At 49.4% G+C, this 14,937-nt stretch overlaps 1 protein-coding gene across 1 annotated transcript in view; it reads left to right on the top strand.

Annotated features, from left to right (window-relative positions):
- The window catches only part of SDSL (serine dehydratase like), a 12,300-nt gene extending 6,709 nt beyond the window's left edge, over window positions 1-5,591 (top strand). The window contains exons 5-8 of the mRNA XM_012556315.2: window positions 803-891; window positions 1,634-1,861; window positions 3,853-3,977; window positions 5,172-5,591. Coding sequence (XP_012411769.1) covers window positions 803-891; window positions 1,634-1,861; window positions 3,853-3,977; window positions 5,172-5,365 — 636 coding nt within the window. The 3' untranslated portion in view covers window positions 5,366-5,591. The remainder of the gene's footprint in view (window positions 1-802; window positions 892-1,633; window positions 1,862-3,852; window positions 3,978-5,171) is intronic.
- The last annotated feature ends 9,346 nt before the right edge of the window (window positions 5,592-14,937 follow it).

The raw sequence follows: 14,937 nt of genomic DNA, 5'->3' as shown, positions 1-14,937 counted from the left end.
TCCATCCATCCATCCATCCTTCCTTCTATCCATCCATCAGTCTTTTCCTCCCTCCCTCCCTCCTCCCCTTCCCTTCATTCTTTCCTCCCATGCATTCATTCACCCACCCATCCAGGTAGTCACTGAAAACATACTATGTGCCTGCACAATATTATCCAGTGCTAATGATACAGAGGTAATAAGATGTGGTCTTCATTCTTATGAAGCTCAGAGTCTTGTGGGGAGACACACAGACAACTAGATGATTACAACAGAGCATGATGAGTGCTGTGATAGGAAGGCACAGGGCACTGAGGAAGAACGGACAAGGTAGATTTTATTAATCAGCTTTTGCTGCTAGAGAATGCTGCATAACAAACTGCCCCCAAATATCAGTGGCTTATCAGAAACATTCATTTCTCTTGCTTGAGGGTCTGCGGGTCGGCTAGGATGGTTCTGCTCCAGGCTGTAGGCGTGATTAAGGTCTTCATAAGTGCCCTTCATCTTCCTTGACCAATGGCCACCTGGACCATGTCTTTCTCAAGGGGAATGGCAAGAGGGCTTAGAGGAAACGCAGAATGCCTCTTAAGGCCTTGACTCAAAATGTCACACTGTCACTTCTTCCACATTCCATTCGTCCGCCTGCAAGTCTTTGCCCTTGTCCTAGGAGACTCCTGGGTCCATGCCAGCTCTGGTCTCACCCCAGGGGTCTTCCCAGACAACTGGAGCCGGGGCCAGCTAGGAGACCCCAGGCCTCTGCTCCAGCCTCCACCACCATCCTGAAGCCTGGGTTCTCGGGTGCCCTTGGCTGGTTTCTCTGTAGGTCTGGGACGAGGCCAATGTGCGGGCTCAAGAGTTGGCCAAGAGAGACGGCTGGGTGAACGTGTCACCATTTGACCACCCCCTGATATGGTAAGCTCAGTGCCCCTCCTCAGAGCTGGGAGGTCCTCACTGAGACAGGGTCCTCCCATTGAACAGAAGGGGAAACTGAGTCCCAGAAGACAGAAGGGGCTTTGAAGTCAGGGTTCAGGCCCTGCCTTTGCCACTTGTAAGCTGTTTGACTTTGTGCAAGGCACCTCACTGCCCCGTGCCTAAGTTTCCACGTGTGTAAAACAGAAATGATAGTAATAGGTCCTCTTTACTGAGTGTGTCCTCTGGGACCGGGTACCAGGCTAAGGACTGTCCCTTCACGCTTCAATCCTCCCCAGAGCCCTGAACAAACAAACAAACCCGTTGCTGTTGGAGTCGATCCCAACTCATAGCGACCACAGAGCCCTAGTTCACACCGCAAGCGAGTGGCAGAGACCCCGGGTCTGAAACCCAGAACTTGAGTCGAGCTGGCTCCAACTGATGTGAAGGTCCCCTCTTAACCCCACACGCTAACGTCGCTTCTTTCCAAAGTTTTGGGAAGATTTAATGGGCTAATGTCTGAGAAAGTGCCTGGGAGGTTGATGGGGGGGGAAAGAATGAATGAATAAATGAATCGAGCGACAGCATGAAAGACAATTGATCGAAGTGTGGTAGGATCTCTTTTCCCCTTGCTGTGGATGGGAAGGGGGATGGTGATGAAGGGGGTTTGTATACATGTGGGGGTGAGGAACTTCGGGGCTGGGGTGCTCCCTGACCCTCTCCCTCCTCCCATCCTCCTCTCCAGGGAAGGCAATGCCAGCCTGGTTCAGGAGCTGAAGGCAGCACTGGGAGCCCCACCAGGTGCCCTGGTGCTGGCAGTAGGGGGCGGAGGTCTGCTGGCCGGGGTGGTGGCTGGCCTGGTGGAGGTGGGCTGGTGGCATGTGCCTGTCATCGCCGTGGAGACCCGTGGGGCGCACTCTTTCAATGCGGCCATTGAGGCCGGCAGGCTGGTCACTCTGCCAGACATCACCAGGTGGGCACCAGCAATTGTGAGGGGCTGAGGGTGGGGGGGGGTGTCACTGCCTCAGAGCCTCCCAGTCTCAGCCAGTAGGGGGCGCCCAAGAGGGTCTCCCTTCTCGGGGACTCCAACCACAGCAGGGTGGGTAAGTTAGAAGGCAGTGCTGACAAATTAGGCAAAGGCATAGGACTCTCCATTTCATCAGTTAAACACGGTTTCCTGAGTTTGTATCATCGCAAAAGCACTTGAAGCGTGTTGCAGATAAGTGAGAAAATCTAGACAGCAATGCGTGACCCAGAGCAAAACATCACCCTCTGCTCCACCATCCAGACACAAACATGGCTCAGACCGGCTGTGTGTTTGTCCAGTCTTTGGGTTTTTTTTCCCACCTCCCTTGTGCATATATGAGGAGCCCCGGTGGCGCAGTGGTTAAGTGCTCCACTGCTAACCGAAATGTCGCTGATTCGAACCCACCAGCCACTCCGCAGGAGAAAGATGTGGCAGTCTTCTTCCATAAAGATTACAGCCTTGGAAACCCTGTGGGGTAATTCTACTCTGTCCTATAGAGGTCGCTGTGAGCTGGAATCAACTCAGTGGCAACGGGTTTGGCTTTTTTTGGCTTTGTACGTACGCACATGTATTTTACATACATGCAAAAATGTGCCTGGCCCATAGTAAGAGCACAACGCATGTTTGTGGAATAAATGAATGAATGGATGATACATTTTAAAAAATTGAGATGACATCCTTCATATTGTTTTATATAGAGGAGCCCCAGTGGTGAAGTGGTTAAAGTGTTTGGCTGCTAACCAAAAGGTCAGAGGTTGGAATCCACCAGCCACTCCTCGGGAGAAAAGACGTGGCAGTCTGCTTCCATCAGGATTACAGCCTTGGAAACCCTATGGGGCAGTTCTGCTCTGTCCTATAGGGTCGCTATGAGTTGGAATGCCTTAACAGCAGTGGGTTTGGTTTTTTGGTGATTGTTTTATAACTTCTATGTTTCTAGTGAAGTCCCTGAGTGGTAGAAACGGTTAATGTGTTCAGCTGCTAACCGAAAGGTTGGTGGTTTAAGTCCACCCAGAGGCACCTCAAAAGCGAGGCCTGGCAATCTATTTCTGAAAGGTCACAGCCATTGAAAACCCTATGGAACACAGTTCTACTCTGACACACATGGGGCCACCATGAGCTGGAACCCACTTGACAGCAGCTGGGTACTAGAATGTTTCTAGGTTGTATCCCATATCGTGAACACAGTTTTGTTTCTCTGTATTTTTTTCGGCCGCGTCATCAGAGAGCTTTCCCCCCAACCCCGTTACATTCTTTTGGGAGGAAAGTTGTTATTTATTTTCATTGTGCTAAACACCGTGTAACAAAACATCTGCCGTTTCAACGTTCTTCACAAGTACAGTTTAGAGACATTACATTTTGTTCAGTATGTTGTTCAACCATCACCCGTCTCAGTCTCCAATTTTTCCATCTCTTCCATTGCATGTTGTCACTGATTTTAATTCAAATGTGGACAATTTCTGACCAACAAACAAACAGAGCGTGGTCCGGCCTCCAGGCCCAGCCTCATCTTATACACTTCCTTGTCACTACCACCAACGCCTTCATGGACCCTATGACCTCCCACTTTATGCAACATCCTCAGGTGCTGGGACTTAGGCTGTAACTGTGTATATAGCAAGCTGTCTGAATTCAAGACAGCCTGGAAAGTCATTTTTATTCAGCACTTACTATGCACAAGCTTCCAGATAGTCAATTAGAAAAACCACACTCTATCCTTGCTTCAAGCAGAATGAGACCTCAACCCACGTGTCTCCTTCTTGTCTTTCTGGAATCATCTCCGCTCTTTTCCAACACACACTGTCTTACGATGCTGAGCTGTAGCCCTTTGCAGGACCGGGGAGGGCGGCCTGGGGCTGGCGGACTGAGGCTGTGCGGGGAGGAACCTGATTCTCCAGCTTTTCTCTGCACTCCCTGTCCCGCCTTCCCCCACCCTGCAGTGTGGCCAAGAGCCTGGGTGCCAAGACAGTGGCCGCGCGGGCCCTGGCGTGCACGCAGGAGTGCACGATCCTGTCTGAGGTGGTGGAGGATGTGGAGGCCGTGAATGCTGTGCAGCGGTTCCTGGGTGAGTGAGCATGGCCCCTGCCCGGGGATGGAGACCCTCAGAGTCTGTGGACCCTCTAGCATGAGCATGTTCTTACTCCTCTGTATCCTCAGCACCTAGTGCAGGGTTGGGTATGCAGTGGTTATAAAATAAGTGCACACAGAATCAATGGAAGGGTGGGTGGGGTGCGGAAGGAGTGTATCCTGCTGTCTCCAGCCTCCAGTCTATTGTACATGCTGTTCCTCCCTTGGGCATGCCTATCCCTGGCCCTGCTCCCTATTGGCCCTTTCCCAAGACTAAGGGCTACTCTGCCTCCTCCAGGAAGCCTCCCCTGCCTGGATTTGAGGGCTCCTAAGTGCCAACCCATCTATTTATAACTGCCTGGTTTTTATCTGTCTCTACATCACTAGACTGTGAGCTCCGTGAAGGCGGGGGCTGCTGTGTCTTATTCACTGCTGTGTCCCCTGGGCCTTCCTGGTATAGGGCCTGGCAGGTAGTGGGGCTCAATAAATATTTGTTGAATGAATGGATGAACGTATGAGTGAGTGGAAAAGTGGATCATGGATAGATGGATGTGGATGGATGGGTGGGTAAATTGATGGAGTCATGGATTGGTGAATGATAGATGGATGGGCACGTTGATTAATGGACATATTGATGAATGGACAGACAGACAAATAGTCAAATGATAGGGGAATGGATGGATGGAAAGATGGATTATGGATGGAAGGATGGATGGACAACATTGATTGATGAACACACTGCTGGATGGACTGACAGTCTAATGATGGATGGGGGATGGATGGATAGATAGATATATGGTCAGATTGATGGATGGGCAGAGAGACAAATGATGGATAGTGAGATGAATGGATGAATGGCTAGATAGACAGATGGATGATGGATGGATAGATGGATTGATGATGGATGGATAGATGATGGATAGATGGACGATGGATGGATGGATGGATGGATTGATGACGGATGGATAGATGACGGATAGATGGGTGATGGATAGCTGGATGATGAATGGATGAATGATGGATGGATGGATAGGTGGATGGATGGATGGATGGATGGATGGATGGATGGATGGATGGATGGATGGATGGATGACTTCATGGATTTGTGGTGTCCAGAGCCTTTTGAACATTAACTGATTCTCCCTTTCTCTCCCCTTCTCTCCCCTTCTCTCCCCCATCCCTTCTTGGGCAGATGACGAGCGTATGTTGGTGGAGCCTGCCTGTGGGGCAGCCTTGTCTGTCATCTACTCAGGCCTCCTGGGACGGCTCCAGTCCGAGGGCCGCCTCAGCCCCTCCCTGGCCTCAGTTGTGGTCATTGTGTGTGGAGGCAACAGCATTGATAGCCAAGAGCTCCAGGCCCTGAAAGCCCAGGTGGGCCAGAGCTAAGGGATCTGGCCTGAGAGGGTCAGCCAGGACCCAGAGACCCCCAAGAGGCTCATGGACCTCTTTGTGGCTGGCTGAGAGGGACATATGTGCCAGCAGACAGCAGTGGAAGCTACTGTTCTTCTGTGCCAGCTGCCTCCTGCAGGAAGCCCTCCTGACCACTCCCTTTGGCTCTGCTGCAGCTCCCGCCAATAAACCCTTTCTGAGTTGAGTGTGTCACTCCCATGGGTCTGGTCTTCCCACCTCCATGAGCTTGTAGAAGGTACCTGAGGCAGGCTCTGGGATGAAGTGACTCCAGGCGACATAGCTTGGCCACAAAGTTTTGAAAACTCAGGCTTGCCAAAGGGATCTAGCCATGCTGAACACCTACAAGGGCTTCCCTTACCTGGGGTACCTGCTCAGGTAGACCAGGTCTGTCACTTTTCAGACCTGGGCGGGCAAGGACAGTAATCACCAGTGTTCATCGAGGGCTTGTTATGTGCCGGAAACTCTCTTAGGGCTTTCTTCTTGTTGCTTTCTTGAATATTCACAAAGGCGCTTGAAGTAGAAACCATTATTATCGTCCATCGTACTGATGGGGAAACGGAGGCACAAGTATGTTACATAACTTGCCCAAGGTCACACAGCCGGAATATGGCCCAGCCAGGGTTCAAACTCTATCGTCTTCAATATCACTCTATGTTGCTTGAACCTCAGCTTTCTTTGTGCGGGGTTAGGTGGTGGTGGGATATTTGGGGAGGAGGTAGGACCCCCAGGTCAGTCTGGATGCACCTGTGGGTCGCAAATTGAGGCAGGTCCTGGGCTTGGCATTAGGCACCTCCCACCGCTGGGAAGCAGCTCTTTGGAAAGAGATGAAAAGTGAGAATCTTTTGGAGCCACAAGGGGGCAGCAAAGTGTCTTTTATGGGGAAAGCTGGCTCCCAGCAGAAAGGTCCTCCCCTTGGGTCCTCCTTGACTCTCTACCCCTGTGAGCTCCTAACCCTGGCTAGAGGGCCTAGGTCCCTTAAACGGCTGCAATCCACAGGCCTGGGATGGAGAGGCTCAGAGAGTGTGGGATCCACCCAGGGCCACGCAGCCCATCACAGAAACTAGCTCCCGGCTGACCCTGGGCCTCTCTTCTGCCTAATGCATGCTGTGTGACCCCAGGCAAGTTCCCTCCCCTCTCTGGGCCTCAGGATGCACCTCTGTGCTCTGTGCTGTAGGAGGGCCCCTTGCCCCTTCCCACGTCCTGTCCTTTGCCCAAGCTGTTCCTTCCGCCGGGCACCGCCTCACACAGGTTTTCTGGAGAGGAGTGTTTGAATGTGGCAGTGACCTCCTTCTGCTTCCCTGGCTGTCTCAGCTCACTCTCTGACCCCAGACACAGCCCTCAAATACCAGGGCTCCCCAGCTAGGTTTCCCTGGAGTCAGACGGTGTCAGCTCCCCAGAATCAAGGAGAGATTAAGAGCCTCATTGCCTTGAGCAAATGAAGCTGCCTCTTAACGCCTCAGTCTTCATATCTGTAAAACAGGTTATCACTATGGACCTGGCATATGAAGCCTTCCAGTAAGTGTTTTTGTTAGCTGCCATCAAGTTGGCGCTCAACTCACGGCGACCCCATACGCAGAAGAAGGAAACACTGCCCAATCCTATGCCATCCCCATGCTTAGTTGCAGATCAGACTGTTGTGATCCATAGGGTTTTCACTGGCTGATTTTTGGAAGTAGATTGCCAGGCCTTTTTTCCTAGTCCATCTTAGTTCTTACTATTTCCTGAGCGTTCCACCCCCAACAACAGGGAGTGGGAAGGAGCTAGAATTTATGGAGCACCTACTGTGTACCATCGGTTCGACCAGCCATTTCATTCAATCCCCACAATAACTTATGTGGGAGAAACTATTATTGTCCCCGTTTTGTGAATGAAGAAAGTGAGGTTGAGTCACTTATTCCAGGCCACGCAGCAAGACTGGAGCCCAGGTATGTAAAAATCTAAAGTGTGCGTGTGTGACCACTATGTTCTGCTACTCTCATGCTGCCTTTCCTTTGCTTAAGCCCTGTCCCTGCCTACCATGCTCTGTATGCTTCTAAACCCTACACACTCTTCAAAGCCCAGTAGGAGGGCAACCTCCTCCAGGAAGCCTTCCTGAATTACTTCAGCCAGCGATGCTCTTGTCCCCAGCCCAGGTGAGTAGCAGAGCCTGCTTTGGTCCCAGGTGCTCTGCCTCCCAGTCGGGCCTCTGCCCACGGCTGCACCCTGTTGCCTGACCTCCTGAGAGACTCTTCAGCTGCTGTTTGTCCCTCTCCTGGTCTCGGTGAGTGGGAGATAAGAAGCTGAGGTGTCTGTTGACTCTGTCTAGATAACGAATGTCAATTAGCCTAACATAGGCTTTCCTGGTTGGCACCCAAGGCACGTGGAGACCAGGGCAGGAGGCACGGAGAAAGAGCAAAGAAACGGGCCATGGATGTTATGAGTCGATGTGGCAGGGATGGGCACGGGGACAGAGGGAATCGTAGGGCACTGCCTTGGTCTCCTGGGAGCTCTTGGCTGGGGAATTGGGGAGCGTAGGATGAGGCTCCGGGAAGCAGGGGCTGCTCCGTGTTTGTCTAAGGCTGCATGGAGAGCACCTGCAAACCTGGCTGCCAGGTGTGTGTACCTGCCAGAGATACGCAAGCTTCCCCATCCCAGCTGGGGCCCCTCTCTGGGTCCCTGTGGGTTCTAGCCTCGCCTCACCCAACCTTTCATCCCAGCCATAGAACCGAGGTAACCAGGAGGTGTGGGATCCAGCTGTTGGCTGGCAGTTCTCACCCCAGAGCTGGCCCCAGGTGGGGCAGGGGCACGGGAGAGGGGCCCAAGGTCAGGCCACTGCTGCTCCCCCTCCACAGCCTGAGCAGGTGCCCAGCACATGGCCGGGCACCCGCCCCACAGCCTGCAGAGCAGGGGCTGACCTTCATATTGGGGAAGTGACGGCTCAGGCTGACTTGGTGTTCCAAGTCGTGTGTGTGTGGTTGTGTGTGTGCCTGTTTACTTGTGTGCCTTTGTGCGTGTGTGTTCCACGCATGTGCGTGGGGGAGAGTGCATGCATGCTCATGTGTTTATAAGGGATAAGCCAGCTGCCGTCGAGTCAACTCTGACTCATGGTGGCTCCATGTGTGTCAGAGTAGAACTGTACTCCATAGGGTTTTCAATGGCTGAGTTTCTGGAAGATCACCAGGCCTTTCTTCTGAGGTGCTTCTGGGTGGACTTGATCCTCCAACCTTTCGGTTACTAGCCATGCATGTTAACCATTTGCATCACCCAGGGACTGACTGATACAGGGATACAAAAAGCTGGTCTCCTTGCCTTAGGGCAGGAAACTTCCGGGGTGCTATTCCCGCTCCAAAGCTCCCCGTCTTCCCACCTATAGGGTCAGACTGGGGCCAGACTCCTCCCAAAACTGCATCTGTGCCCAGCATACCTCCTTCTTCTGTTCAACGCCTCTCACTCCCCGTCTCCTGCGAGCCCTCCTTCCATAAATCATGTGCGGAGAATCCCCATCACCGGTTCTGCTTGCAGAAAACTCAGCGCACCTGGACCCTCTCTCCCCTGGTCCCACTGGCCTCTCCCTTCCCCAGTGTTTGTGCTTTTTAAACTCCCCCAAAAATGTCACCGGCAGGTTTCTTGCCTTGCTTCCAAACTCCCTGATAAATTCCACTGGCTGGGCAACCCCAGGAGAGGTTTTCTGGAGCAAGGAACCCCATAAATCACCCTGCTGCCACTCCGGCGTGGGCAATAGCTTATGTAAAAAGGTGTTTCCTGGGAGCGCCATAGGCAGGAGAATCCTATTACAAGCCGCCCCATTAATTATAAAGAGTCAAGTCAACCCTTTCCTGCGATTTTTTACCTTAAGTCCGAAAACTGATTACCTTCACCAATCCTTCCCCTTTCAAAAAAAAACCCTAAAGAATAAAATAAATATTTGAAGAACAAATAGCAAAGTTTTTCCTTTTAGGGGAGAACAAGCAGAGAGTGGGAAATGGCTTTTTTCCTTCTTCCTTTTAAGATAAAAGTGATTGAATCCTTGGTGTCTTTGCTTGATTCCTCAGCCCTTGGAAGGAGGTGCTGTAGTTCAACCCATACTACAGATGAGGGAAACTGAGGCTCATCTAAAGTTATATGGTCTGCCCTTCTGAGATGGTGAACCAGTTACCATGCAGATGGCTCTGATTCATGGTGACCCCATGTGTGTCAGAGTAGAACTGTGCTCCACAGGGTTTTCAGTGGCTGATTTTTCAGAAGTAGATTGCCAGGGCCTTTCTTCTGAAGTACCTCTAGGTGGACTAGAACCTCCAACTTTTGGTTAGCAGCCAAGTGCATTAACCATTTGCACCACCCAGAGACTTCTCTGGGATGGTGAGGTAGGCAGAAAGATCTGGGTTCAAATCCCATCTCTGCTGGTTCTGGCTAAGACCCCAAGCAGGTGAATTAACCTCTCTGAGCCTCAATTTCCTCTTCTGCAAAATGGGAGAATGGAAACATTTCTCAAAGGCTTCCAGGGAGAAGATCCGCTCTAATGACAGCAAGGACACAAGTCAGCGATGTCCCTCACCTGGGCGACTGCAGCAGTCTCCCTGCTGGTCTCCCTGCTGCCAGTCTTGAGGATGTCCCCCCAGCCCCCCGATTAATTTGCTACCCAGAAGCCAGAGCAGTCTTAAACAAACCTGAGGAAGATCTTTGTACCCCCCTGCTTAAACCCTCCCCCGGCGCCTGCTGCATTTAGGATAAAGGGCCAGCCCCTCACCTTTGCCTACAGGTCCAGCACCACCTGGCCTCAGCTCCTGCCCCTCTGCCAGGCTCACTGAGTTACAACCAGGCCGGGTGCTTACTCCTCCTGGAACTCGTCAAGCTTGTTCCTGCCGCAGGGCCGTTGCCTGTACTGTTCCCTTTGCCTGGCACACCCTTTCCCCATATCTCAGCAGAGTCTGCAACTTCTCCTCATTTAGGCCATGGCCGTCAAATGTCACTTCCTTAGAGGGAACCTCTTGGCCCACCCGCAGCCTGCCTCTCAGGGCCATGAGTAGGGTGAGGCAAGTGAGGCACTAGTCCCGGATGCAAATGTAAGGGAATGTCCCGGTTACCTAGTGCTGCTGTAACAGAAATACCACAAGTGGGTGGCTTTAACAGACAGAAATGTAGTTTCTCACAGTTTAGGAGGCTAGAAGTCCCGGTTCAGGGTGCTGGCTCTAGGGACAGGCTTTCTCTCTCTGTCGGCTCTGGAGGAAGGTCCTTGTCTCTTTGAGCTTCTGCTCCCGGGTGATCTTCATGGGGCTTGGCATTGCTCTTCCCCCATCTCTGCTTGCTAACCTACTTGTTTAATCTCTTTTATATCTCCAAAGAGATTGACTCAAGATACCCCCTACACTAATCCTGTCTCATTAACATAACAAAGACAACCCATTCCCAAATGGGATTATAACCACAGGTGTAGGGGTTAGGATTTACAACACGTTTTTGGGGAACACAGTTTAATCCATATCAGGGGATACCAAAAAATTCAGTAATCAAGATAAATCTTCTTCTTGTTATGTGCTGTTGAGTCGGTTCCGACCCATAGCAACCCTATAGGACAGAGTAGACCTGCCCCATAGTTTTCAAGGAGTGGCGGGTGGATTCGCACTGCAGGCTTTTGGTTAGCAGCCAAGCTCTTAACCACTGTGCCACCAGGGCTCCAATCAAGGTAAGTAATATTCACTAATCAAGATAAATAGATAAATATTTAAAATAAAAATTAATACAAAAAATTTCCATGATGAGCAAAACAGCAACATTGTAAATAAAGAGAGACTCCAGCAGGAGCAGGTCTGAGAGTAGGATGAGGCGAGTGAGGCAGGGTCGTGGAAGTGCAGGGTCCAATCCTGTTTTTGTTTAAAATGTTGGTGTTCTGTTCATCATGGAATTTTTTTGCATTAATTTTAATTTTAAAAATATGGCATTACAATATTATTTATTTTGAGTACTGAGTTTTTTAACACACCCCCTTAAATTTTGCACTTAAGGTGAGTGCCTCACTTGCCTCACCCTAGCCTAGCCCTGCTAACGCCTCTCCCAACACCCAGTTCTCTCAATCTCAACCCCTTCTTCTTCTTTTTTTTTTTTTTTAACCATGATTTGGAGCTACTTGCTCACTTTCTCTGTTGTTTATTATCTGGCTTCCCCAGTAGAATCTCAACTTCAAGAGGGCTGGGACCGAGTCTACCCCATTGGCATCTGTAACCCCAGAGCCTGGAACAGTGCCCAGCGCATTGTACCTCTTCAAGAACTATTTCCTGAGTAACTGACTGAACGGACGAATAAAGAGTAGGATTCAGAAAGTTAGGTAGAGGTCTGCGCAACTTGGTTACAGGGTCCTTGGTCTACCTCTCACCTCCACTTTTCAGGTGAGGAAGTTGAAGCCCAGAGAGGGTGAATAACCTAGCCACAGCCACACAGCAGAAACCATGGCCACGCCAGTCCAAAACAGAAAATCCCATGAGGTTTCCAGTGACCTGGAGTGGGCCAAGTAGGAGGCAGCACTCTCTGAATGCTTGTACTCCCAAAATGTCATCATTCCCATATTGCCAAGGGTTTTTGCCAGATCAGTCCACTATCTTTACTCTTATCTGATTCATATTTAAGGAGCCCTGGTGGCACAGGGCTGAAAGTGCTCAGCTGCTAACCAAAAGGTCAGTGGTTCAAACCCACCAGCCACTCCTCGGGAGAAAAGACATGGCAATCTGCTTCCGTACAGATTACAGCCTAGGAAACTCTATGGGGCAGTTCTATTTTGTCTTATAAGGTTGCTAAGAGTCAAAATCGATGACAGTAATGAGGTTAATTCATATTTTCCCTTAAACCTTAAATGTTATTTAGAAAGAAAATGTGATCACCACTATAAATGGAAAAAAGACAGTATCACTTCCCAGAATTAGAAAATACTTGTGGAAATCCGTACAATGAATATCAGAACAGTGTCATTACATTGTAGCTAGCTTCTGCTGTGCCAAGTCTCCAAGCCAGCGCCTGCCGTTCTCCTGTATAACCAAGCGTCAGAGGTGCCTTTGTCTTACCACGTCAGTTCGCCTGACTGTGGTGGCTTTCAATGTTGCTGTGATGCTAGAAGCTTTGCCACTGGGATTGCAAATACCAGCAGGGTCACAGGTTTCAGCAGAGCTTCCAGACTAAGACAGACTAGGAAGAAAGGCCTGGCGGTCTACTTACAAAAATCAACCAGTGAAAACCCTATGGATCACAACAGAACATTGTGTGACTAGCTTGCTTTCAATCAACATGCCATCAGGAGGGATCAGTCGTTAGAGGAGGACATTATCTTTGGTGAAGCAGAGGGTCAATGAGGGCGAGGGAGACCCTTGTGGTATGGATTGGCACAACAGCCTCAGCAATGGACTTGAACATGCCGGGCATCAATGATGCAGGATCGAGCAACATTTCCTTCTGTTGTACATGAAGTCACCATGAGTCAGAGGAGACTCAGGGGCAGCTAACAGCAATGGCAACAGAGGGATGTTTAAACCGGGCTAGCACCAAGCAGAGACTCCCCTTGAAGCAGTCAAAAGGGCTGGAAGAGAATTGATGAGAGTGACTCCCTCACGTGATTACAAGGTGCCAGGTGGCTGTGCCTCTGAAATGCTCCAGGTTCCTCCAGGGGTGCCTGTCCCCCGCTTTGGGGAGCCTGCCTTGGTTAAACAACAGTGTGGCAGCCCCACTTAATGGTGCTGTTGTTGATTGCAGGGACCCTAAAAAAGCGTCCCAGGCAAACTCTTTCTGCAGCAATATCTACTAGGCAGGAGCCGAGGCCAGAGCATCACAGCTGGAGGCTCCCAAGACCGTGGGAGGCAGCGGCAATTTCTATTTCCGCTGGGCTTGGGTATTCTGTACGTCCCTGATTAGAAATTGCAGTTCTTTTATGTATTTTCCAGGTTTTTTTTAGTAAGGTGAAATTCACATAACATACAATTAGCCTAGTTCCAAAATAGTTTCATCACCCCAAAAGAAAACTCCATACCCAGTAAGCATTCATTCCTCATTCCTCCCTCCCCAGCCCCAGGCCACCACCAATCTGCTTTCTATCTCTATGGATTCACCTATTCTGGACATTTCATATAAATGGAATCATACAATATAAGGTTTTTTTTTTTTTTGTAACTGGCTTCTTTCATTCAGCATAATGTTTTCAAGGTTCATCTATGTTGTATCAGTATTTCTTTCTTTTTTACGGCTGAGTAATATTCCATTGTACAGATAGACTGCATTTTGTTTATCCAGTCATCCATTGGGAATGCATTTATTTTTAAACAGACTGTCAAGTTATCTTCATTAGTCCTTGATCTCTTACTATGCGACAGACTCATTTTTATCTGCACAGGCCCTTATAATTTTCCATTAGGCTGCATGGATATCTTAAAGTATATTCTGAAAAGTAATAAACTGCGTTTCTGTCCAAATAGGCTATGAAGTCCTTGTTTAAAAAAAACTTCATCTTAAGCACTTCCTTAAAGAAGAAAACAGGATGATAACAATAACTATAGGAGCCAATAATGGCCGTTGTTATTATTTATGGAGTTTCTGGGTGACGCAAATGGTTAATGCAAGTGGCTGCTAACTGAAAGGCTGGCAGTTTGAGTCCACCCTGAGGCACCTTGGAAGAAAGGCCTGGCAATCTACTTTCAAAAGATCAATCATTGAAAACCCTATTTGACACACATGGGGTCACCATGAGTTGGAGTCAACTCGACAGCAACTGGTTGGTTGTTTATTATTTCTATATTAGTACTATGTCTTCCATTCACTTTAGCTACTCTACATTCAAGAGTAAGTTTCAGAGTCTCTTCTGACATCCATTTTGGACTTTTCTTTCTTTCCTGTCTTTTCAATGACCTTTTGCTTTCTTCATTGTATGATGTCCACAACTCGTCTGGTCTTTGGTCATTAGCGTTCAATGCATCAAATCTATTCTTGAGATGGTCTCTAAATTCAGGTGGGGTATACTCAAGGTTATACTTTGGCTCTCATGGACTTGTTTTAATTTTCTTCAGCTTCAACTTGAACTTTCATATGAGCAGTTGATGGTCTGTTCTGCAGTCAGCCCCTGGCCTTGTTCTGACTGATGATATTGAGCTTCTCCATCATCTCTTCCCACAGATGTGACCGATTTGATTCCTGCGTATTCCATTCAGCTAGGTCCACATGTATAGCCACCATTTATGTTGTTGAAAAAAAGGTATTTTTTTCATCACTGTACGAAAAGGAATTGGTTGATGTTCAACCATTTCAAGAGGTAGTGTATGAGCAAGAACAACGGTTTTGAAGGTATGGAAGGAAGGAGTCCAACCTGCACTGAAGGCCTTGGCAAAAAACAAGGCTCCAGGAGTTGACAGGATACCAACTGAGACGTTTCAATAACTGGTGCAATGTTGGAAGTGCTTGCTCATCTACGCCAAGACATTTGGAAAACAGCTACCTGGCCAACTGACAGGAAGAGATCCGTATTTGTGCCCATTCCAAAGAAAGGTGATCCAACAGAATGTGGAAATTGTCAAACAATATCATTAATACCACACACAAGT

This window comes from Trichechus manatus, unplaced genomic scaffold (genome assembly GCF_000243295.1).
Source record: "Trichechus manatus latirostris isolate Lorelei unplaced genomic scaffold, TriManLat1.0 scaffold00061, whole genome shotgun sequence".
Taxonomy (NCBI): domain Eukaryota; kingdom Metazoa; phylum Chordata; class Mammalia; order Sirenia; family Trichechidae; genus Trichechus; species Trichechus manatus.
The sequence above is the reverse complement of the archived record's forward strand: the minus strand, read 5'-3'. Positions and strand labels throughout refer to the sequence as shown.